Raw genomic sequence first — 17,707 nt, 5'->3', positions numbered from 1 at the left:
TTGCAAGAAATTTGGCTACCTTACAAAATAACATTAATATTTTTTTTTTTTTTAATTAATAAAAAATAATAGCTGTATTGATCATTTTACTTCAAAAACCAACTTATTCATTATAATAAAACAAAATAAAGTTTAAATCATTAATATATCGTCGAATTACTATTGTTGAACAATATCGCTGCACATCTCCAAGGCATGAAGTCCATCAAATGCCTGCGTTTCTCCTTCACAATGCTCCATAAGTGCTTCGTATTTGACCGAGTTTTCTTCCCTACATCTTCCTTAACCTCTGCTGAAAGATTCTCACTTGGATAAAGATCACCGGGTAACCCATAACATTAAATCCATGTGAAGTAAACACATTGGTTGCCAATTTGCTGGCATTCTTAGGGTGGTTGTCATGTTGATAGACCCTTTTCTGTGGGATTTTCGATTCAGCACATGGTAGCGTAGTCGGCTCAATTATTTCCACGCACATTTTGGCATCCATGTTTTTTGAAATCTAATATAACGGACCCATACCGTAGTAGAAGAAGCCTCCCAATACGTTGATTTAAAAAATGTTTGTTTCACAGCCCGGGAAACAAATCTAAGATATCTTAGCAATTTCAACTGTGACCTGCACATGCCGCGGTTCTACTTGCACATGCCGAGGCTCACTTTCCTTGGGCTCCTGCCGAAAAAATTTACCTGATTTTAACTCTTGTCTTATTGTGGACGCAATAACACGTTTTGACATAACATCCGACGCAATATTCAATAAACTTATAAGATTTTTCTTCCGCCAACACTTTTTATACTCTCGCAACAAAAGTTGCTACGAGAGTATTATAGTTTTGTTCACATAACGGTTGTTTGTAACACCCAAAACTAAACGAACTAGATATAGGGTTATATATACCAAAGTGATCAGGGCGACGAGGCGAGTCAAAATCCAAATGTCAGTCTGTCTGTCCGTACGTCCATCTGTGCAAGCTGTAACTTGAGTAAAAATTAAGATATCTTGATGAAACTTGGCACACTTATTTCTTGGCACCATAGGAAGGTTGAGCAAAATCGGACCACTGCCACGCCCACAAAATGGCGAAAACCGAAAACACATCAAGTGCCATAACTAAGCCATAACTAAAGCTATGGAAATAAAATTTGGTATGAAGGATCGCACTATGAAGGGGCATGTTTGGATGTAATTTTTTTGGGGAAGTGGGCGTGACCCCGCCCCAAAATAGGTTTTTCGTACATATTTCGCAAACCAATAAAGCTATATGAACCAAACTTTATGCAATCGTATGCAATTCTTTTAGCCACTTCTTAATACAGTCCAAAAATGAAAGAAATCGGATAATAACCACGCCCACCTCCCATACAAAGGTTAGGTTGAAAACTACTAAAATTGCGTTAACTCACTAACGAAATACGTCAGAAACACTAAATTTTGCAGAATAAATATTAGAAATAAACTGCACTCAGATATGTCTCTCAAAATGGAAAATGGGCTTGGCATCGCTCACTTATGGGTCAAAAACCATATCTCAGGAACTACTCGACAGATTTTAATGAAATACGGAATATAATATTTGACACGTGTGGAAAATGGATGAAATCGGTTCACAACTACGACAACTTCCCATATAACTCAATATTGAATTTCATCTTATTCCTTCACTTTATAATATACATACATATATATAAGCCACCAATGAAGATAGCGAAATAAAAGTTTACACAAATACTGTATATGATCCGTGGCATCACTTGTGAAAAAATTGTCGAAATCGGACTATAGCTTTTCAATGCCCCGGATATCGAATATGAAGAACTCAGTGCCTTATGGTAATTTTTCACCGAAAATATCGGTAAATCTCTCAGCTATCTCAATTTATTTCAGAAGAAATCGTTTTCTTCCAATAGTATGTCTCCGTATCAGAAATGGTTAAAATCAGGTCATAACCTCCCCTAGCTCTCATATAGCTAATTATAGCATTTTTAAAAAAATAGCTTAATAGCTTATGAATCGGTTAATCTATGAAATATCTTAAACAAATTAAATAAGCTTATAATCTTAGATATAATGTATGTTGGTGATGAAAATGAGTTTAATCGGCTCAGGAATTAGCTCAGCCTATATACCATATATGATGATTTTCGTTTTTCTATTGGACTTTATACCGAATATATGGGTCAAATTGTGTGTTATCTTAAAAAAATATAGCATTAATTGCGAGAGTATAAAATGTTCGGTTGCACCCGAACTTAGCCTTTCCATAATTGTTTAATAAGATTTCGTTCTCCTTTAGAAACAACGTTGCAGAAAAAATACCGATACTCCATGTATATGATAACTGTATTAAATATAAATTCAAATACAGATCCCCAATATTTAGACCAATGTTTTTGCATAAAAAAATTACATGGCTAGAAGTTTTTAAGTGTAATAATTTCACTTATTTAAATTTTGATAAGCCACTGCTATTATTTCGAACACAGTTGTATACATACATATGTACATAAACATTTATACAGACTTTTTAATAAGGAACTAAACTAACTAATTTGTATATAAGTATTTGTGAGCAACAACATTAGAATAGTATATGTATTTAACAGTACATATATACATACATATATATATAATTTAATTAACAACATTCAATATAAATTTGAAATAATTAAAAAAAAGACTAACACTTAAACGAAATGCCAAAATGGCATAATTAAGACTAGCATTGAAGTGAGATTAATTAAAGTTAATTGATTAATTATTAAAAAAATTTAAATTGCAATATTTGTTAGTTATAGTTTGCAAAAAATAATAATAATATAATAAATTATTACGCAAACTCTATAATATAAAAATTCATAAAAAGCAGTGAGACTCAGTGCCTTTATTTCGAATAACTGAGTTATGTACTCATGGAAATTAGTAATATTATTATAATTAATGCATATTCAATCAACTACGCTACTTTAGTAACTGGGAAATGTAAACTTATTTACAAACATTTCTATGTACTATATATGTATGTAATGTCTGAGAAATGATGTCAACGCTACTCATTAAAGTCAAACACATACTTTGTACCACCACATATTCAAATATATACCTAAGTATGTATGTATTCATGTATGTGAGTTTACTATTTTTTCCTGTTGGAAAAATGATGGAACGAGGACTGTGAATTGCTTCTGGGAAAACTTTTTATGGCAATGCCATTAAACAAATTAATCTTATAAGCTAACACTGGCTAGTATTTTAACCAACTTATATGTTTACTGTTATTATAGATTAGTATATCATATAGTTTGAACTGCATTATTAAAAAATAACATTTTGAACTAAACTACTAAAATTCTACTGACTTATGACAAAAAAACTTAGTCCTAAAAAACCTTTTAAGAAAATTATTATTAACTAGCAGACCACTCCGGCTTCCCACGGTTTTAAACAAACATTTCAAAAGTTATACAAAAGTTTTTACACACTTGTACACACTCTCCCATACATATATATGTACTTTCCCATTTCTTGTATGGGTACATTTTAAAAAAGTAAAATGAAGAAAATTCGAACATTAAATTATATTTTATTTACAATGAGCTAAAAGTTGATTACGACCTCTAGTCTTTGGTGTCCGTTGTCTTTCTCTCTGATTATGAAGGCGTTGGGAACGCTCAGAGCTCGACGCCCTAGTGCGAGCTTGTATATTTCTAATATTTTGTTCTGCAAGCCGCTGCATACGATCCGTACTCGACACTCAAGCGCGTACTTGGGAGGTTCTGGAAGTTTGTTCAGCAAGCAGCTGCGAGCGCTCGTTACTCGGCTCTCTGGAACGCGATTGCGATGCGAAGAGAATGACTTGCAAGGTGATTTTCAGTTTGAGATTAAGATTCTCCATCCCGGAGTCTTTTTGATACCTTCACCTAGGAACTATTTCCAGAAAGTTGAGATTATTGCAAAATATGGCTTATATTACTGTATGTAGCTTTCCTATGGTGAAATAATTTTTGAAATCGGCACAGTAGTTTTCGAGTTTATTCGTTGCAAACATACATACAAATCGTTCCTCTTTATAAGAGTAGTATAGATTGCAGGATACAGCTACAAAAAAAACCAAAGTATAGATATAATCTACATTTTCCTCTTAATTCAATGGAATACAATTAACTTATGACTCAATCTAAAGAATTTGTTGGGTCTAATACCTAGAAAAAAGTCGATTTCGTTAGTGTAATAAAAAATAATTTTAATCTTCAGTTTCGAAGACCTTAAGCTTCCTTTATTAGAAATTCCCAATCAATTTAATTGAAATTTAACAAAATTACCTAAAGAAGAATCTTCATTGTGAATATTTTTAGCAAAAAAAAAATAAGCTTTAAGCTCTCGAGCTTTTTGTACATAAAACTACAAAAATATGGATTTTATGTAGACAAAATCTGTATGAGCCAGCCCCTATACATATACATATAAGTATTTTACTCCAAATCTCAGAACAAATAAAATTTCTTTAAAAATTGTTTTTTTCTTTCAAATGTGCACATCTTTCTTGAGTTTCACTTTTTGCAATAAAAATATAAATTTAATGAACTTCCTCTACTACTACTACTGCAAATCGATTATAATTGTTATACGAATAATGCTCTATCAGGTTAATTAGGTTAGACGATTAGTCGAATACCAAGAGCTCTACTATATATTTATGTATACAAATACATGATTTTCAATTTACGTGGTGTGTTTAAAAAATAACGGGAATATTAAAATTTTAAATTTCACGGGTTTGGAGAGTTCAATTGTCAAAATATTTCAGCTGTATTCATTGCTTACTTTGTCTGTAGCAGACGTTAACGTTAGACGATAGCGCCTGATGATGTCCCCAAAAGTTATCCCAAAAATAGAATTTGGATAAGTGCATAATGATGCGAATGGAGACTTTTGTAAAGCCGACAATATCAATTTAGACGAATAAATATTGTTTTTTTTTCAAAAAAAAAAAACGAAACTTTCCTTTATTTTCTGAACACACCTCGTTTAATCGGCTTTGTTATGGTTGAGAGAAATCCACTACAACCGTTTGTTCTTAGTTTAAACATATTCAATTGACCAATAACGCATAATATACAGTATCCGACAAAATTATGTATACCCAATGAATGTAAACACCAAAATGATTACATATATCTTTTAAGCGGTGAAATTTATCGCTTTAATTTTTTTATATTTTCCTTATGGGTATATTGCTTTAAAAAAATAAAATTTATATATTGAACATTTGAACTATTTGTTGGAAAAAGTGCGATCATCTGTAAAAGGCAAAAGGCAAAAGTATGGAAACCCCCATGTATTATAAGGTTAGCTTTTAAATAGAGCTTCAATATTTAGTGTTGGTACTTTTAGCGTTAATTACAACCAAAAGACTTTGAGACTGTCTACCTTCAGTTAAGAAAAAGTGATTCTTGTATGTTTTCCCAGGCCTCCTTCAATACATTGGAAATGCCTCATTTATTGGGATGACAAGAATATCGGTCGAGTTTATTATTTAAATATTACTATAAATGCTTAATAACATTTAAGTCAGAGGTTTGGGCAGGCCATAGTAGGATCTCTGTCAATTTTTGATCGAAACATTCTCCCTAACCCAACTTGTATGTTTCCAAAATCGATAAAAAAAATACGCACTCATCAATTGTTTACAAACTGTGAAAACATTACCGCCATGACTATTAGATAATCAAATAATGAAAGAAATATATTTATAACAACAAAATACTAATCTAAACAAAAATATGAGTCATTTTGCTATTGGAATTTATTGTTTTGGTTTTAATGATTTTTGTCATTCATTTCAATCAAAAAAATATTCTCCTAAATTACAAAACAATGCCATCCATCCAGATTGAGTAATTATTGCAACTTTAAAAGCGCGCTCACGTGAAACCCCGCTATACAGTCTAATCTAGTATAATCTGGGTCACGTTGCCTATCAAACAATATCGAAATGAGTATTTTGATAGACCTACAACACACTGTTCCGAAAAAATGTCGCTTTCAATAAATACGCGCGCGCAATATTTTATATAATCATTGATAACGGTACGACGGTGAGTCAATTAATTTGCCGGCTCAATGGATTGAAGAGCAGGTGTGCATGCCGCAAATCAAACCAAATACTATGTAGTGATCGTAATCAATATTGATAGCATTTTGAGGGCCAGCCAGGTGTTTTACATGCATATGGATGTATATACAATAATATGTAGGTATATACATATATATATTTGTATATAGTATATATATAGTTCATTTGCAATATCGCATGCATATTTTTATGTTGCTCGCTCATCATAAAGCAATATTTCACTTATCAGGAATTATGTTTGTCATGAATATTATTACATATGTATGTATATAAGTATATATATGTATTTACAATCTGTAAGTGTTTGTAAATATATGTATGTGTGTGTGTGTGCTTTCCATTTGTTTTCGAGGCATAATTCAAAAAAGTTGTACTTTCTGAGAATTCACTTATAAGATAAAAAAGCATTTCGAGGTTGTTAACACAGCTGCAAACTCTTTAGATAAGCAACCAGACGGCTGATAAGACTAACCGGTTAAAAAGTAAAACTTTATTTTTTTTTATGATTCCATTATTCATACTTTTGTGATGAAAGGATTCACCCAATAATGGGAATTCCAAAAATATTCTCGGATGCGTAAGCATAATTTGTAGGAAGGAAATATAAGTATATATTTATGTAATATATATGTAAGTATGTAATAATAATATGTAATCATTCAAATTGTGTGCATTTGTTTACAAACATAATTATGGAGCATACAGTGTTGCGTTAGAAATATGAGCTTTTGCTCTTGCCAGCTGACATCGAACAAGTGTTGTTGTCAGCAATCTACATATATACACTTGTATGTAGGTATATGTACATACATACATTCATACAGAGATAACTATGTACATATATACATTGTGGTATCCCAAACGCTTCTAAAAAGTCCACACATCTGTTATTTGTAGCGAATTTGTGCATCCTTGTTACTTGTTGCATATGGTAGGCTTTCAGATAACCAATTTGACTAGACTCAAACTATTTGATAACCAACATTGTTTTTACACTTTAACCCAGAAAATTTAGGGCGTTTAGTTAGTTTTTTTAGTACCGAGACCTTGGGTTCGAATTTGGTATACATTTTTTAAACCCATATTTGACTTCAATTTTTGGAAATTCATCCCCATACATTTTATTCTGTCTCTTTTTGCCTGTAATTTACAAATATATCTTGAATATAAACATTTGTCTACGTTATAACTGAAAACCCACACTGAACACCGGAAGATACCAGAGCTAGAATTCATATATGAGAGTACAATCCGATAACCATAAAGGACAGATGAAGATGTCTAAGTTCGTGGAGATCTGCCCCTTGACCTTACAATGCGATAAAGCATATATATGTCAGATCGTTACGTGTTGGTTTTTTGTAGACCTTATAGTAATAATTTTCTAAACATCTAGAGTGGTTTCATCATCATGCCCGTGAAATATATACTATATAGTCAATAAATATATACACATATATATTTTCTTCCGAAAATTGCTTATAAAATTAAAAATCTAATAATAAAAATATATACAGAGGTAGTCAAAATTATTTACACATCGAACGTTTTTTTACAGAAAAAGCTTTTGCTTGTTGTTGTTATTGTCGCAGGGTTGCTATAAACCTTGATCTATCCCTGAGAGAATGAAGTCAGTTTGGCAAGAATAGCTAGAAATATGGCGGAGATATAACCAAATGAACCGAAGACTCACAGTAGTCAAAAGTATTTACACACGGCGATTTAGCCTTTATCCTTGGATTTTGTTTGAGCAATAGTAGTAATTGGATTCTATTACATTCATAACAAACTAACTCAGTCTTAAAATATAAAAAATGGTAAATAAAATGTAGAAAAATAAGGAATTATCGATTATAACTAGATAGAAGACTGTCACTAAGTTTAAGACTGGGGTTTCGGAGTTAGTTAAAAGTTATAGAATTTGATTGAATACTGTTTATTATATTATTAAAAAGAGGACACGAAATATTGCAAGGGCAATTTAAAGATAACTGGGCGGAAATTTGTCATATAAAATCCCACAATTACTCCTTTTAATATTGCAGCAGCATCGAATCAGCATATTGCATGAACAGTCAATGATACTACACTGCTCAGGACAATAAAAAAAGTTAACATAAATAACTGACGTTTGGTAAAAATAGGTCAATATTTCCGAAAATAAAAAGCGATATGCAGTAATTTGCCTTAAATTAAATCCTGGAGCCTGTCGTGGGTAGATAATGCTGAATTTTGGTTCCAGGGCTTGTTTAGTAAAAACACTTTATGCATTTACCTAGTGAAAATAAGAAATATGCAGTTTAGGCGCTAAACAGAGTCGGAGGTGACATGATGATTTTTTGGGGAAGTTTTCCTTACTTAAGTTCTGGAGATTTGGTACTACTTTAGGGACCCTAAATCTTCCTTTGGAAGCCTGGACAATTCAAGTGTACAAAAAATTCCATAAAGAATTGAGATCAAACAATATAATTCAATATATGTATGTAAAAGGTGAGTGGCTCTGATCAAATCTATTAACCTGTATTTAACTTTAAAATAGTAAAACGATTACAGGAGAGATCGCCAAATCGGTAGAATTACATTTTCCAGCTCTTCTTATAATTTATCTACAATAAATAAAGAAAGATAAATAAAGATGTCTTATTTTTCTGTTGAGAATATAGTCCTCTAATAGAATTTTGAGCTTAAAAAAATATGAACTTTTAATTTCTCAAAACGGCTCAATATTATAGAAAACATTAGGTTAGGTCAACTGCTTCAAAGGAAAATATCCAAGTGATATACAGTTTCATATGGCATCTAATGGAGAATAATTTAAAGGTTTCAATGATTTGAATGAAGTTTTCGAAAAAAATATTTTTTCTACTCTTGCAAAATTTTTGTATGTTTTATGTTTGAAAATTCAAGCTCAGTGTCAGTTTCTGCCTGTAAAATTTGCATTCAAAAAAACTAAAACACGTTTTGAAATAATTAAAATCACTACTTTTGAGGCCATAAAAGCTTGTCAATCGTGATACTAGCACTTGCAATTGTCACGAACAAAATGGGCTCGCGTTAAGCTTCATGGAATAATGAAATAACACGAAAAAACTAATACAGTCCCCTTAATGAAGAAATCAATAATTTAGTTGAAGAAAACTTTAGTGAAATTATTGAAAATTAAGTAAAAAGATCATTTTCTGAAATCAAAGTTAAATTTGATAAGAAGTATTAAGGCAAAATAAAAGAATTTAACATTAAAATTCATAATTTAGCCCAGTGCACTTAGCCTCTTTTTCTTATAAACCCGCATTATTTAATTGTTGGAATATGTCGCTTTTGTCGCACAAAATCAGATAGTGAAAGCTCGTTAACAGCTTTCGTGTCGATTGAAAAGGAATGGATTTTATATGAATATATGTATAAAATAACCTTAGTACATACATAAATTCCACATACATACATATGTATGTATATGAAATTGTTTTATTAGTAGAATATGAAAATATAAAATCACTTAATTATATACATACATATGTGCATTGTTCGATTTTAAGGCAAATTAATTAAAATTGAAGTATGTACACCTGCACACTCATAATAAATATATTATTGGAAAATATTGCATGTCAATAACATATGTCATTAAAGCTCTATTAAAAATATGCTTGTCGAGCTTTGGGGAATAACTTGACACCCACGAAGTGTGAAAGACTAGTACTAACTATTTTAATCCATCGAACTCAGTATTTGTTAGAATAATTATAAAAAGCCATTGAAAGAATGATTCATTTAGATACATATGTATAGTAAAGGTACTAGAGGGAAGCGCTAATAAGTGTCTTATTCTTCAAATTGGTTAATTATAACTTAAAATACCATAATTTTTGTACATACATACATATGTATATAATTTCTAGAATTTGTAGTGCACCGTTTCTAATCATACTAAATTTGGGGTGTACAGCGTCGAGAAACTGATAAATATTATTGATAATCTTCTATGAATTGCACTTTTGCAATCGATAATGACTTAGCATATGCTACGATTATGGGTCTGATTAAATATGTACATACATACATAAGTATGTAGTTAGTAATTAATTAATCATCGTGCCGATTTTATTCTAATTCTGTTTATAATTTTTAAATTTTATTTTACAATTTTTTCACAATTAAATCCACATTAACTTCTTTTCACAAAATTAAAAGGGACATATAAATCAGCATATAAGCAAAAAAGAAAAACAGTTTGATTTTTTGTTTTACATACAATTAAAAATAAAACATTTTTAGCAATAACACTAATTATTTTAAATGAAAATAAAACACATTCAGCATTAAATTAATTGCTTTTAAAGCACCCTGTAACTGATCAGAGCAGAGATCACTGTATGATCGACATTTCAAGCATTTGATACAAGGTGATCGCTGTGTTAAAAATAATGGATTTATTGTAAGTAAAATGCAAAAAATAACTACAAATTATAACATAATTTTATTTTAAATTAAAAATATATTTTTTAATTAAAAAGTTGTATATTTTACAAGTAGCCAAAATTTATTTAATGACCATTTGGTTGCAAAGAAATAAGGGCGTAAAGCTAAATGAAACTATAAATTACTAAATAATATTTAAAAAATAATAAACGCACACAAAATTAACGAAATTTGAAATTGTAGAAATAATTTGTTTAAAGTACTTATTTAAAATTATAACAGTGTTGCAATTGAAAGATCCAATAACCGTTCACATGACTGTCGGATCTACAGATTGTACTTGTAACCTTCCTGCTTATTAGCAACAAGACAAAATTACAATTTCCATAATTTAAAAATTAATTAAATTCCGCTCGACTACTTCGCTTAACTTTCTCAAACTTAACATAATAATTTTTTTGGTTATTTAATATTTAACTTAAGGATTTTTTGGTTATTTAATTTTTAAAGCGAGTTCATTTAATTTCAGATAATTTTTTGCATCTTGTTGAATATATAAATTTAACAAAAATATATAAAATTAAAAAGTTACTATAGTTTTTCTTAGTATTAAATTAGTAAAGCTCTTGATTCACCCTGTACTTCAACTACCTAACAGTTACTCTTTAATATTAATAAAATCAATGCTAAATTTTCACTTAAATCGTGAAAAAAGTAAAATATTTGTTTATTAGTGAGAGAAATTCAAAAATATAATCATTTAAATCATTATTTAGAATATAAGTAAAAGTGTAGTTCATTAGTGTAGTGCTTTGGAATATAAAAGTATAAGTGTGTTTAAAAAAACAAAAGTGAATGAATGGTGTATAAGTGTAATTTCATATTTTCAAAATACTTTCACATCAAATGTTTATTGCTAAATACCATTAGGTAAATTAAATTCTTACATTATTTTATGACTTTTTACTAATATGCAAATTTGTTTATATATTTCAGCTTATAAGATGGGGTAAGTCTGCATAAACACAATTAAAATTCACATACTAATTGTATATTCATCAATTTCAAAGTATGTTATTATTTTTCGTAAATATCCTTCCTTATATTATATGCAGCTATTAATCGCTAAACCTCCTACACCCACAAATGTGTTAAAAAATAAATAAATGCATGTGTTGCCTTTAATTTAAATGTTCAAACAAAAATTGGCGCAATTCCCATATGAGTGACACATGTCGTTAAACAATTAATTTCCCTGTAACAAAAAAGGATTTTAGGCCTACATATGTACATACATATTGATATATAGACTATGTAAAAATGTAAAACCACCCAAAAAGTCAAACAAAAAACGCCACATTCTTTAATTAAGAAACAAAGAACAAATGTTTATGCATGAAGTGCAACAAGGCGTATGATAATACACCTATGCATACAACCGGATAATCCTTTGTAACATTGATATCCCGTCAGTGGAAAATGTTTTTCAAAAACCTCACACATTCATATCTACATATGTGTGTGTAGCAGCTTAATTAAACGCATATTCGTATGCAAATTAATGTGGTAGCATGAAAGAGTTGTAAAAGTATCCACTCACGCAGAAAAACGCTGGTATTAACCCCTTTTATCACACCACATCATCAAAAAACAGTAACACAGGCCGGAGGGTGGGTAACGTCTGGTTTACATTGTTATCAAACGCATATGTGGTATTAATTTAAAAGCCCACAAGTTGACTTACTGTTACAATTTTCAATTACCGCAAATATTAGTAGTAAATCTAATTATATAATGTTTGCATAACAGCGTTGTTCGTGGCAGGAAGTGGAGTTGATATTTATTTAGTGCTTCATGTGATCTGATGTCTCATTATAGACAATAATTTGTAGCTTTGATAACAACTGTAGATTGATTTAGTTATTCTGTAACATAAATATGGATAGGCTGCATAAATCCTACGACAAATAATTTTGAGAATTTTCTGTTCAGATTTCTCTTCTGAAGTTAAATAGTATGGTGTTGATTTTTACATTATTTATTAATATACTGAAGTTAGCGTTCTTGACCCATTAACGTAGATCTAATTGTCGCGGTGCTTTGCACTGTTTTTATGACAGACAGAAATATTATATAAAAAAAAATTGTTAGATTGATCTCACATATATATATTTGGGACCCTGACCCAGTCAGATTCTTATTTCGACAGAATAAAGACTTTAGAGCTAGTAACATTCCCCAACTGATTTTGAACATTCAAGCGAATGACCACACCTTAGCCAATCAATTCCCAAAACAGCCTCCTCTACGCTACCGGAATTGACTCGGATTTTTTGTTCCGGCCAAAGGCCGCTATTTCGACGATCTAACACTGTTTGGATCGATAGGTTTCAGTTAAATTTTGTTTTACTTCGCCGAATACAAATTCAGTTTATCATTCATTAGCAATTGATTTTAGTTATATCATTGAGCCTCCCAGGCAATAATGCTCCTACGGTCATCCGCAATACTAACCTCATTTATTACAACCCGAAGTAAACACATTTTTTTGTGTAAATGCCGCCACATCACATGGAATAGAAAGGCAAATATATTTACATTTCTCTCCTCTAACTATTATTCAAACCAAAAACAAAAAGAAATGATTTTCAATTTTTAGTTTTATTTTAAAAATTTTTATTATTTATTTTTTCCTAAATATGTTGCGAAGAACATATTTACAGAATGATTTAATATTCCCCCACTATTTACGCAACGGTTAGAAATTAAACATTCAAGAAGTTATCTGGGAATTCAAAAGTGACATCCCGACCGGTGAGCTTCTTGTACACGGATGTGAAAGTATCAACCTGAAAAGAAGAATAATAGAAATTAGTTAATTTCAGTTGATAACTGCATACAAATTATTTGTACAATTAAAATAAAATTATACTAATGTAAACAACACCAAACCATTGTTGTTGACCAAATGCAGTACAACAACATATACGGTTATGTTATTAATTTTCCGCCTATGTAGGAAGTCCCAACTCGCTATGGAACTTGAAAAAGAACGAGCGGGAGGCAAAACAGCGGAATGTAAAATACTTAAATAATATTAGACAATTATGTAAAGATCGCCAACCATTGTTGTTGCCCACATGCAGTACAACAACACTTACAGCAATTTTATTAGTCTTCCGCCTATGTAGGAAGTCCCAACTCGCTATGGCACTTGAAAAAGAACGAGCGGGAGGCAAAACAGCGGAATATATATTACTTATATTGAGTCAAAACCATTGTGCGTAACTCCAAAAGTGGCCTTACTTCGCAAAATGAAAGTTGAGGCGTTTAAACTAAAGTTACGCATATTAATTTCCGTTCTTTTCGACAATCATTGACCTGAAGCAGCGATCAACAAACAACACAAGAACGTTAAACGTGGCAAAAAGAGCATTTTGCATTTATTACTTTAATTATTTATTTGTAATTGTTTCTAAAGTATGGAGAAGTCTACGTGCCGTCAAAGCTATATGCAGACTATAACGAGACTTTAGAATTTAATGTGCGTCCCGTTTGACAATCACTGATTTTGGCAAATCAATCAGCAAACAACACAAGGACGAAATTTAGACATAATGCTGCTCTGCTCTTTGTGCTACCAATTATATTTATACTATTGTAGATAAGTTTTGTTTCCAATGTATGGAAGTGCCTTAAAGCCGCGAGGGCGATTAGAAGGCAATAACGAGACATTGGAATTTGATGTGCGTCCCGTTTGACAATCGCTGATTTTGGGTTATCAATCAGCAAACAACACAGGGACAAAATATTTTCTTCTATATTTTATACACTTCAGCATTTTTTTTTTTTTCACTTTCTGACTTTACTTACTTTGTGTTCAATGGTGGTTTGTTGATTCTTGTCCAAATGCACCTTAATCAATTGCGAGCCATCGAGCTTGACGCGGATGCGCTTGCCAACGATTTCAGCTGGGAAGACCAAATCTTCCAAGATGTTGTCGTACACGGCGGTGAGGGTACGTGAGCGTGGTCGCTTTTGCTTCAATGGATTCCTGGCCTTGCGTGTAGGTTTGGGCAGGATTTTACGTTCGGCAATCACAACAACGTGTTTACCAGAGAATTTCTTCTCCAACTCACGCACTAAGATGATTTGGATCTTTTGGAACGTCTTTTGTTGTGGGATCGGTACGTAGATGATGACAGCCTATGTAAATGCAATACAAACAAGCATATTATTAAACACAATTTCCCCCAATTTCTGTACTTTCACACACACACAAACTTACCTTCTTGCTGCCGAACTCAATCTCACGTGCACGGGTGATGTGCAAATCCCTCAAGTAGGGTTTCAGATCGCTGTTAGCCTCCAGCTCCAAAAGAGCTTGGGCAATGGACTTCTCAAAGTCATCGGGTTCAGCGCCACCGGGCTTGATAATCTTGTTGCCGATCATCTGTGAAGAAAACAGCAAATTCGTTATTAGCTGCGTTTTAATGAAAATCTCTGCGTCTTTGTATACGACAGCAGCAAAGCGGCCTTAAAACTAATCACATATTTATCAAGTACGTAGTAAAATGTAACAGCGTCCGACCGGCGTACATTTAATCACTGCACATCAACGCCACTGTACACATTTCTTCAATTAAATTCACATAATACGTGATATATGTTTTATGTATTTTGTTTTCTAGCAACATTTTTGCTTATTTCACTTGGAATATATAGAAATTGTAAATAATTTTTGTAGATTACGGAGAAGTACACCAACCTTGGTCAATTATTTTGACAGGAAAGGAAGTGAAGGAACGCCACAGAACAGTAACTTCCGTCATTCGCATTTGACAAACGAGTAGGCAACGAGTTGGCTGTCAAACACGAGCGAGTTGCTAATCAACGAATTCATATTTGCTAGTCGCCGCTAGGGTGCGCTCTCATTACACAGCGTGGTATGGGATTGAGTAAATATTTAAAGTAAAATATTTTGATTTTTCTTTAATTTTTTTAATCAATATTTTTTTTTAAGTGTTTTTGTATTTATTTATCGATGAGAATGATAATCAATAATGTTATTATCTTCGCTTGGAGTTCTCGAACAATTATGCGCTATATGTCGGAAATAAATTATCAATTCCAGGAGGAGGGAGAAGGTAGAAAAAAATATTAAAGTTAAAGTTTAATTTAGTTTTATCCATTTTTGAATGTTAGCGCGAGGTCAATAGCCCTATTAGCTTGTCCCCGATGTCAACTAATGAATGGCCAGGAAAGTACTGATTCGATCTATATTGGGACTTGGCGATTCCAAATGATGTCGGTATAAGTAAGAACTTAACCTATTATAATACCCGGGTCGCAATTCTATGAGGCTTACTCAATTTTTTTTATTAAAGTTCGAGCGCTGTGGTGTTTCGAGGGTATTTGGTACAGTACTATAATTGATAGAACTTTTTTATTTATCTATTAATGGCGTTAGATCACTGTTCAGAGGTCATCCCGTTCGATTAATGCTGCGTAAGATGGTGAATATCCTCAGTATAATTAAGGAATTGCTTCTAATTGCTAATCGAAAACAAAACTCCTACAAATGACCCCACGGCAATTCCTATGAAAACAACTCAGCAGATATTTCTGGAGACAAATTAGAGATTGATTCTAGCAAAAAGAATTCACTTTCAGTTGTGAAAATGATGTTTAGGAGGTACTAAGAAGCATCTTGTTACTATCCAAAGTTTGATATTTGGAGGAGTCTGGAGCTTCTTCATCTGCGACCGGGTACCAAACCACTTTCAACAGAAGTGAGAGTACTACTCACGGGAGGATATTTTAGAATTTCAATCCGAATCAAATCCACTTACTAAAAATTAGTTCCAAACTCTATTTTTTGTCAAACCAAAAACTTCCTATAAAAGTCATAATTCTATTGAGATCCTTTTGGTAAGATCATCAGATATATTTAAATAAAAAAACTTATTTTTGATTTTAAACGGTTTTATTTAATTTATTGTTAGAATAAATAGAAATTTAAATAAATTATCACTAATTAATTAAATAAAGCAGTTGAACATCATAAATATGTCAGTTGTTAACCCCTGGCAGTCGCAGCAACATTGGCGGCCTGTTGAGCCACAGCGATGGTCTGTATGGTGGCATCTCTGGTATGCTGACCAACACGCTCCTGTCGGTAGAAATAAGGATGTTAGTAAATCCGGTAAATAAAATATCAAAACTTAGTCAAAATACTTACAATTTTCTTGCCGATCTTCTTGAGCCAACCGGCCTCAGTTTGTCCGGCGAAAATGGCGATCACGACAGCCAATAAGATGAAGACTTTGTTGAAGTTCATGTTGCTTAATTGATTTTTTTTTTTCAAAAAATTAGTTGATTGTAGTTTCTTGGCGCTTGATTAGACGCTATTGTTCTTCTTAAGACACTTGAAGTGAATTTGATGTTGAAGCTATTGATGGTTGCACTTTTTATAGTAAGCTCAAGCGTCGGCTTTTGCCAACTAAACAACTAAAGCGCTCAAAAGATCCAGAAATTCAACGGGGGAGCACAGACTCTTAGCAGCGACACATACTTTATGGGCGCTCACTGATAAGCAGACCATATTTTACAGTACTTTTTTTCGCACAGCCCGGTGATTTTATTCTTCTCAGCAGCGCAGCAACAACTGCATACATACATATATTATGTGCCTTTGTCTCTTTCGAGATAGTTATAGACAATTAAGTCGCAAATGTATGTGAGTACTCTTAGGAGAATCCCCGTCTTTGTACAAACAAATCGCACACTTACCGCCTGATAAGGAAGTACATTTTTTACTAGAAAAGAATTATTGCTCTTCAATTGTTTTGATACTCAAGAAAATATTAAAACGGAAACACTCGAATGCATATTATAATATAGGGTACTCGATGTGGTTGTTTAAATAAGTAGTTGTTTTGGAAATTAATTTAAGTACTCAGATTTTAAATGTATAGTTATAATTTGTGATATCCATCCGGATTGCTTTTCTAAAGAGGCAGAATCGGACCTATGACATGCCTAGGAAATAGTGGTATTCAAATATAAAAATTTTTCTCATGAATTACTTATACTTTACAGGCCTAATTTTGAGTACCTTATTAACTCTATATCGTGGAATCACTCATTTT

At 31.9% G+C, this 17,707-nt stretch overlaps 2 protein-coding genes and 3 non-coding genes across 5 annotated transcripts; all 5 read right to left on the bottom strand.

Moving 5' to 3' along the window:
- Window positions 1–13,198: 13,198 nt before the first annotated feature.
- Window positions 13,199–15,452, bottom strand: LOC105209465 (40S ribosomal protein S7). The gene is made up of 4 exons (XM_011179878.3): window positions 15,325–15,452; window positions 14,845–15,009; window positions 14,430–14,762; window positions 13,199–13,405 (listed from the first exon to the last, which is right to left on the bottom strand). The coding sequence occupies exons 2-4, from the start codon at window positions 15,007–15,009 to the stop codon at window positions 13,322–13,324; spliced, it is 582 nt and encodes a 193-aa protein (XP_011178180.1). The 5' UTR covers window positions 15,325–15,452; the 3' UTR covers window positions 13,199–13,321.
- On the bottom strand, window positions 13,859–13,971 carry LOC114803664 (small nucleolar RNA psi18S-1377). The gene has a single exon (XR_003752110.1). It is a non-coding gene; the product is annotated as a small nucleolar RNA psi18S-1377 (small nucleolar RNA).
- LOC114803662 (small nucleolar RNA psi18S-1377) lies at window positions 14,024–14,161 on the bottom strand. The gene has a single exon (XR_003752108.1). It is a non-coding gene; the product is annotated as a small nucleolar RNA psi18S-1377 (small nucleolar RNA).
- Window positions 14,226–14,363, bottom strand: LOC114803663 (small nucleolar RNA psi18S-1377). Its single transcript, XR_003752109.2, has one exon. It is a non-coding gene; the product is annotated as a small nucleolar RNA psi18S-1377 (small nucleolar RNA).
- A 1,068-nt stretch (window positions 15,453–16,520) lies between the features above and the next one.
- LOC105209464 (cecropin-1) lies at window positions 16,521–17,125 on the bottom strand. Its single transcript, XM_011179877.3, has 2 exons — window positions 16,798–17,125; window positions 16,521–16,728 (listed from the first exon to the last, which is right to left on the bottom strand). The coding sequence occupies exons 1-2, from the start codon at window positions 16,894–16,896 to the stop codon at window positions 16,636–16,638; spliced, it is 192 nt and encodes a 63-aa protein (XP_011178179.1). The 5' UTR covers window positions 16,897–17,125; the 3' UTR covers window positions 16,521–16,635.
- Window positions 17,126–17,707: the final 582 nt, after the last annotated feature.

Source organism: Zeugodacus cucurbitae, chromosome 2, assembly GCF_028554725.1.
Source record: "Zeugodacus cucurbitae isolate PBARC_wt_2022May chromosome 2, idZeuCucr1.2, whole genome shotgun sequence".
Taxonomy (NCBI): Eukaryota; Metazoa; Arthropoda; class Insecta; order Diptera; family Tephritidae; genus Zeugodacus; species Zeugodacus cucurbitae.
Note: the sequence above shows the minus strand (reverse complement) of the source record. Positions and strands in the feature narration are given on the sequence as shown.